General features: G+C 38.5%; 1 protein-coding gene across 1 annotated transcript; it reads right to left on the bottom strand.

Moving 5' to 3' along the window:
- Positions 1-3,488: 3,488 nt before the first annotated feature.
- On the bottom strand, positions 3,489-6,148 carry LOC109056545 (prostaglandin E2 receptor EP4 subtype-like). Its single transcript, XM_042724275.1, has 2 exons — positions 5,044-6,148; positions 3,489-4,341 (listed from the first exon to the last, which is right to left on the bottom strand). The coding sequence occupies exons 1-2, from the start codon at positions 5,827-5,829 to the stop codon at positions 3,745-3,747; spliced, it is 1,383 nt and encodes a 460-aa protein (XP_042580209.1). The 5' UTR covers positions 5,830-6,148; the 3' UTR covers positions 3,489-3,744.
- Between the last annotated feature and the right edge of the window lie 2,363 nt (positions 6,149-8,511).

The raw sequence follows: 8,511 nt of genomic DNA, 5'->3' as shown, positions 1-8,511 counted from the left end.
TTTTGTTGTCTTCTGAACCATCTTTATTGTTTGGTTTCTGCATTTGTCTCTTTCGTTACGTGTGCAAATCGGTAGGCGGGGCTAAACAGGCAGTGATGTAGAAGCAGGCGTTGATCTTTTTCTGTGGAGGCAGTGTTAACCACACTATTATGTCATAAAGTGGTACATTCCACAAGCTGTCGTTTTGACAGACTGGCTTCAATATAATCTGTTTTTATATTAATGAGAAAGTTTTGAGTTCTAAAACTTACAGAATGTTTTACAGTACAATGACCTCTGTCAAAAGATCAAGGGAATTGTGATTTATGACCCCTTTAATGTACTGTCTTGATTAGCAATGTCATCTTTCTTAGTTGGCTTAGTTTCAGTCCTGATTTATATGAGATGTGAGCCCTCACTTGGGACCCGAGGGCTGTTAAAGCAGTGTGAATCTCTGATGTACCAGTGGGAAGAGAAAGACACACACAAACACACACATTTGCTCCATTATCTATCTACAGACTTTTGGAGTTTAGTTAGTGCTACAAAGAAATGAAGTAGGAGTAATGGAGTCATGGGTTAAACTCTGGCTAAAGATCATGCAGGAGAGGAAAGAGGTCATGCAGGGAGGAATATTAACCACTGACTGTTTGCATGCTTTATTATAGGATTATATAAGGATTTAATGCGTTCTTTGTGCAGGCAGAATAATGTGCTACAGGTTGCTGCATGTTTTTTTTTTTTTTTTTACATAAGAATACCTGACATTAAAATCTTCATAAAAAACAGTACTCATTATCCAATATATAACATAATATATTATACGATTGAATATAATATAAAGCCTAAAACTACTTGTTCCCCTCATTTAAGATGAAATATGCTTTACTCTGTTATTCTGCACCATGATTTTGACATGACTTACATGTTTACGTTTTTTTTGGCTGTTACTGCCACTGACCCCATTATTCATAGGCATTCATACACTATCTGCACTGATACTGTCCAGCTGCGTGCGTGGGCTGCAAACTAGGACATTTACGTCTCTAATGCTTTTTATTTGGCACCTGTGGGACTTGGCGGAAGCTTCCAGCATCCTTCTGCCTCCCGCTAATCCTTTGCTAATTGTTGCTTTATTCAAATAAATGAGGACACTAACGTCTTCCCTAATGATGTTTAAGGGGAGATGCCTGAAACTGATGCACTGTGGACTGTTCTGCTGTAGGACTGCAGTTAAAGATCGCTTTTGTCAGTTCTCATTTATGTATATGTATGGAACCGGGACAGGTGGCAGTTTGTACGTCACAACAAGTGCACAAATGCATGATACATGCTGAGAATACTTGCAGTGGAGAGTAGAACTGATTTCCCTTCATGAGCTAATGAAATTATGGGATGTCTACAGTTGGTGAAGGTCTCCAGATCTATCCCTGCACATTGGTCAATGTGTAAGGATCATATAATGATACCCCAGTGAATCACTGGACTTATTAGTTTGAACCACGAAAGCAAATGGAATGTCACCGGGTTTTTATATTTAAGGATGTGGATGCAGTATGATAATGGGATGATTTTACCCAAGATTTTAAGAGGTCTAACATGACCTAAACTGACCAGTCATTTATTCTTCTAAAAATATAATGAGCTCTGACCTTTTAAAAAAGTGAACACAAGGATTGCTGACACATTGGAAACATTACACTTGAAACTATATTATAGGTCATTTGTCTTTTTCCACATACAGATCCAATCTATGCTGTGAGTAGGATGAGTGTGCACGTCTTTTGAATACTGGCCTTGTTTTTTAATTTTTGGACTTGTCCCATTAGTAAATTCTTTATCATTTTTGAACAGATCATTGTGTTCATTGATGTTCTCTGTACATAAGACTTGTTGCATCTTTGGAGACATTTATTTGCTTGAATGCCAAATCAAGATAAAAAAAGTTTTTTTTTTTAAATTCAGTTCAGTTTAAAATGACATCTTTAGATGGCTTTCTCAAACAATTTATCAAATGTTTTTGATTAGACATTTGCCTTTCATTTTGATAGCAAGTGGAGAATTTTAAATTATTATTTTAAACTTTATTCAGTAATCCCTGTCTAAATGTCTAAATGACAACATCCAATTCTGTAATAATCTGATATATTAAATTGATTTGTAGTGTTTGGTAGGACTGGGAACTTTCAATTCATTTAAATGATTTCAATGATATTTGAATTGTTTATATAGCTGCTATGCTTATATTAATATTTAAGAGTGCAACAACAAATACCTTAAGATTTTTGTTTTCTATTTGTCTTCAGTTCAAGAGTTTATTTCAGCATAAATAGCTGGCCATTGCACATTCTGGAGGGTCACATCGAGGGTAAGAGAAAGACAAGATATGATGAAATGGTGAAAATATACACAGTAATGTTGAATCATTTATATACATGCAGCAGATGATGGTGCCAAGTAGTTTAAATCATGCCTCATGCTGTTTAGATACACAACCATATAACTGCTTCAACATGATTAGAACCATCTCAAATTTGACCTTCTCACAGAGAAGAAGTAACTTGCGTCAACAGATTGTCTAAAAAGACTACAATAAATTAAAGCAAAACAGCGTTCACATTTTAACATCACAAGTATGTACAGATGAACTCAACAGTTCTTCCTCGATGACCACTGACTGATAGTGACAGTTCAAATTTTCTTCAGTGGTTACAAGGATTTAAAAGTGCAAAACATATGTATATTAAAGGACATTCAACATCTTAATAGCTTTTACAATTTCATCTCCTCACTATACATTCTATCATCTACACATATTTTAAAAGAAACAAAAATTAGCAGTAATATGCTGTGTATCGTGTGCTCTCACACTGTATGATGAGTTGTTGGGTACCGCTATATTTTGTGATGGTGTTACTCTCAGTAAACATGGATATGAAATTGCTTGGTTAATTCACAGAATATCGTACATATTATGGAAATTCCAAAGAATGTACACTTAGCTACATCTTATGTAAGTTTGAAATAGTGGACAGTTGTTTATGCATCAGTTGAAAGGAGAAGTGTTTTGGTCACCTTAAGTTAATGAAAAGGACATTTTAAACCACGAGTTCCAGCATGAGAAAAGCTAACAAGGCACTCTGGTTACTTGAACTTGTGACCTAATGGAGATCTCACCAGAATGTCTGCAAAAAGGGAACTTGAAGCAGTGCAGTAGATGTTTGTTCACATGGTCGACCATGGGTCAATCAAATGGAACTGTATTCATTTAATACAAAGGCCTTTTCTGCAGAAATTCACAAGAACTTATAATAAATAAAATATATATTTTTAGAGCTCTGTTTCACTGTTTAGAATATGCAGTCTTCTTTTGAAATGCATGATTTTTTATAATGTGTTTTATCAGCATTATGAGTTACTATCAGAAAATGAGGCCAGTTTGCCTCTCCATCCTCCTCTGCTCTTTTACTCTTTCCAGAACCCCATCATGTATTTTTTTTTTTTTTTTAACACAGATATATAGCAACATTGTTTTCCCTACTTTAGTAAGCCTTTTTTTCCACTTTCTTGCACCAAGTTTAGTCCTTTGGTTAGTCTTTCTCTTAAACTTTTCTCTTTAGTCTCATGAGTTTTTAGGAATTCTTTCTTTCAGTTTTTGCTCTGAGAAGTTCTGATTCCATTCACAACACTCACAACAAGCTCTTGAAATGTATTTCACCTCCCGACCCATCATTCTGCTGAACTAAGCAAGTTTTTCAGCATGCATCATATGCATCTTTCTTGTAAGCTCAAAGTCTCATCTGTAAAGGTCACCTGCAGCGGCTGGTGCTTGGAACATTGGGCTTCATTTGTGTTGGAGTGCGTGCATGAATATGATTTCACAAAGTCCGTGCCTGTTTCCGTCCTGTTTTCTCCACTGCTGAGCTCTACCTCCTGAGAGTTCCGCAGAAGGGTTTGCTCGGTTGAAGTCGAACACGTCCTGCTCTGCACAGAGCCACCGCAACAGCCCATTTCCTGTCCCGCCTCCATGGGATACAGGTACATCTGTGATCTGCTGATCACCTCTGGCAGCTCGGGCAACGCCACCGACGGCAAATCATGAGACATGACCGATGAGCTGTGGATGCCGTTACCGCAGTGGAACTCCGTAGGGCTACTCCCGTGTCTCCTCCCACCGATACGGCAGAAGAGGCACTTGATCTTTTCCAGAATCTTCTGCATGACTGTCTTTCTCAGCAGGATGTAGATCCAGGGGTCCAGAATGGGGTTGACAGAGGCAATTCGGATGGCCTGAAGGTCTGGGTTTGGCTTTACATGCGTCAGTACTGGAGAATGATACAGCTGGTTTACAAACACCCGCACCTAAACAGGAAACAAGAAACTGTTTACATATCTGTGGTTATCATACATTGATTTTTGACACCAACCACTATCTATTTGATAAAGCAGGTGATGATACACACACTGATATCAGATACTGGTTTTCTCCTCAGGCTTTCCCCTATGAGTCAACACATAATTGTACAGATCATAAATACAGATATAATCCCATTCAGTAAACATTCTGTGTACAACATCTCTCATCAGTATATAATGATCTCATGCACTAAGTTTGTGACTTTGACAAAATGTTTGGCTTTTTTTTTTTTTTTTATCAATTTCAACTTTTCAAGTGCTGACTGAAAATTTACAATATGTAAAACAGTAGGAGTGTTTCAACCTATGAGTGATTTAGTATGAACAGAGCCCCAAAATCCATTAAAAGATTTCAGGGCAAAAGAAAGCACATCTAGCAGGATTATTTTTATGGTAAAAAAGCTGGCAGTTGTGTTTGCCAGAACCTCACCATTTGAAAAACAGTGGCATGAAAGATACAAACATATCACAAGCTTTATGGGATGCATTTGTTTGACTGTGTATTTTATCAATACTATATTAAGTGAACTCGTTTTTATTTTTTTATAAGCATACCATCTTTGCGTTTTATTTTGTGAGTTTTATTTTGCAGCTTCCTCTAAATCAAAGTACTCTTTCATTTCCAAAAGGCCATCGAACCCCACTTACCACTAAAGGAATTGAGCAGATGAGAACGACAATGGACGTGGCTATAAGAAGGATGACCATCTGGATCTCCGCGCCGGCCAGACGCGCGAAACTCCGCCTGCGCCTGATCTCCGCGACTCGCGCCTGGTCCGTCCCCAGCGAGGTCCGGCGGACGAAGCGCTTGTGCATCAAGATGAGAGCCGCGCACACCAGCACGTTACAGAGGACCGTAGCGAGGATGAGGATGGAGCTGAAGCCCGCGTACATGTAAGAGAAAGTGGCGTTCGTGCTATCGTTGCTATGCCAATCAATGAAACACCAGGTTCTTGGATTCTGTTGCACCACGGATCCCAGTCCCATGCTGGGAAGAGCGCAGAAGAGTGCATTGGACACATAGATCACCGCGAGCGTCAAGCCTGCCACCCGCTGGTCCACGTAGTGGTTGTAGAAATACGCGTGGTTGATGGCGAGGTACCTCTCGACAGACATGGCACAGATAATACTGAGACCTGCCAAGGAGAAGAAGAGTAAAACGAAGCCGGAATACTGACACAGCAGGTTCCCGCCAGGCCACTCTCCCTTCACATAGGTGGCAATGGTGACTGGGCTCGCGAGGAGAGTTCCCAAGAGGTCAGTTACAGCAAGTCCACACACCAGGGTGTAAAAAGTGGTCTCTTTTTGCTCTTTTCGCGACTTTCGAAGCACTACGATAGCAATCACGTTCCCGACCACACCAAATATGAACATAATGACCGGGATGGTGGGGTCCTGACCTCCTTTGCCTGAACTCGTGCTCGTTTCGTTCATCTTCACCGTTTTTTTTTCACATGTACGTTGATGTACAAATCAAATCACGCGTTCAAGACGCATTGCATGTGATCCTTGACTTTCTCAATCGATGTCAAAGATCCCACGATGATACCTTCCACATTTACTTTTCACGCGCTGTTACGCGTCTCCAAAATTTTCAAAGCGCGTCTCGGATTAGGATACATTTTGACTCGCCGGAGTCGGGTTCGCATGCGGTCTTTCACAAGTCCTAAAGTTCAGTCCTGTGTTTTTGCTCGTGAGAGGTATGTAGTCCACGGTTGCCCTCGGTCTCACTAAACTGACTCACAAGTTTTTCCTTGAGAGCTTTCTGCCAACTCCGCCCCTAGCGCGCAGTCTTGCGCCCTCCTGTCACTGCAAGTTGACACATACTGTACATGTCTCTGCATAAAATTATCTACGAAGCTAATATTTATCTACATAATTCACACTCATTGCTCTTTTTTCTTTTTCTTCATTTAAGGAAAGGGTGGTTTTTGTGTCCCTCTTGAATGTGTGCAAACCATGCATTTACCAATTTTCTGCTTTTATGTCCTACTTTTTATTGAACAAAATGGCAATTAAAGCTAGATTTTTATCCTCTCTTTTTTTGGTTTGTCTGGTAAAATGGTGCCGACTTCAAGAGTACTTAGCATAGCTTGACATTAAGGAAGTGCTACCACCACAATGTGTTGAAACATGAATAGCACATTTGCTGAGAGCCTAAAAAGGACAAGTGTTTTGCTAAAATAAGCAAATAAATACAATGCAGTAACAGCAATGAAAATCATACTTTATTTAAAAATATAAATTATTCTGTAAACATAATCATATTTTCAGTCCTCAGCATGATTTAGTCAACTGAAATTGCTGTCTGTTATTAACATAGTGTTGTGATGACAGTAGCTCCAAAGCCAGACCATAATCCATTCTTCAGGGTGAAATCAAACAGCACATGGTAAGTGCACAAAACAATATGCTTCTGTTATTAAATCCTCAAGATTTACATGTTGGCTTCATACTGAGTTCTGGCCCCGGGAGGTTAAGTAGTGCTATATAATTTATGCATGACATGTTCATAACAGGTGAGAGCTGAAAGAAATATAGTGCTATCCATTTTATCTGGTACTTAAACCTTTAATCATTGACGATGAGATTTACACACTTGTTCAAAAAGTTATATTAACAAATCAAGTGTGATTAAAATGAGTTAGTAAATTATATTTGGATCTCCTTTTTACCCATTAAAAATATTTTTTAATGATATAAATTCAATATATTTGTCAGTATTAGTTTCTTTAAGCACTTGCACTTTTTCACACTTCTGTTTTTGCCTGTGACCTGGAGAGTTCGGCAAGGTTTTCTGAAGACAGTGACTCACTCACTGCACAGCCTTTGAAATGTCATTATACTAGTTGTTTCTGGATTTGTTTGTTTCCGTCTTGTGGTGTACCTTGTGCTAACTGACGTCTGATATCTGCTCAAGCTACGCCATGCATGCGAAAGCTGCACACAACACCGATGCATGTATGAGATCTGAAAACAGTGTGGTTTTCTACGAGGTTTATATTTGTGGAAAAATGCATTTCTGATGTTACTGCTGTGTCACTACAAAGGAAGTGTGCGGCCCTTAGCACATAAGGTACACACAGCAAAGTTCAAAGGAATGTCATGTAGCAGTTAGCTTGTAGAAATGCACAAGAAATTAGTGATTACAAGCCCAGATCAAAAAAATCTTTATCTAAAGGGTTAAAGATTCACACATTCAGTCTGAAACTAGAGCTGAAGTTCACACAGAGTAACACGCACCAGGTAATGTTCTAAGAGCATCTCTTTTCAGTTCTAATAGTGATTAACAATACAAGTATACTTTTTAAAAACTGCACTTGCAATACGAACATATAACACTGCGTTAAGATCTGAAGTTGCAATTACAAGAATTGCAATCACAAGATAAATTAACAGTTATGAAAAATTAAGTCACAACTGGCATATAAATTCAGATTTATGAGAAATAAAGATATGATTACAAGAAATGGTCATAACTGTGAGATATGTAGTCATATTTGGGGGATAAAGTCTAATTTGAGAGAAATAAGCTTCAAAAAAGTCACATTTGTGAGATATAAAGATGCAATACCTAGTAATAAAGTTTTCTGGGACACATTTTTAAGATTTAAACATACAATTATGAGAAAACAGGTTGCAAGTACACCCTTTTTTTAAAAAACTCATAGGTTGAAATGGATTTCCTTACCAATGGCAAAACAGGTCAAGTGGGGATCACTCTTATAGAATGTCTGTGCAGGTATTGAATCCAACACTTGATTCTGTATTTAATTGTTGTCTGAGACGATCAATGACCCTCCATCACACATCATGTATTTAACTTTCTGAGCGTAAATTCCCGCTCAGTCCACTGCTACGATTGATGTTTAATCTGCAGTTAATGAAACATAAAACCTCCTAAGCTACAGCTTTTTTGTTGATTGAGCTGTCTGTGTTTGGAAGGGTGGTGCAGCTGACTAAGTGGCTGTATTACATTTTCAATGCTTCTGTGACCAAAGTCAATAAGCCTAATTAAAAGTCATTCAATGAAAGCGGAGTGCATGATGGGTATTTACTTTATTCTAGGGAAGCTCCGCTTAGAACATATTTTATTACCTTCCCAGAGAATGAGCA

The sequence above is a fragment of the Cyprinus carpio genome, chromosome B5 (assembly GCF_018340385.1).
Source record: "Cyprinus carpio isolate SPL01 chromosome B5, ASM1834038v1, whole genome shotgun sequence".
In the NCBI taxonomy this organism is placed as follows: domain Eukaryota; kingdom Metazoa; phylum Chordata; class Actinopteri; order Cypriniformes; family Cyprinidae; genus Cyprinus; species Cyprinus carpio.
Note: the sequence above shows the minus strand (reverse complement) of the source record. Positions and strands in the feature narration are given on the sequence as shown.

Excerpts from the sequence above, each read along its gene's own strand:
- LOC109056545 (XM_042724275.1), bottom strand. The coding sequence starts at position 5,829 with ATGAACGAAACGAGCACGAGTTCAGGCAAAGGAGGTCAGGACCCCACC. Across the intron at positions 4,342-5,043 it reads TCTGCTCAATTCCTTTAGTG|GTGCGGGTGTTTGTAAACCA; the intron begins GTAAGTGGGGTT and ends TTTCCTGTTTAG.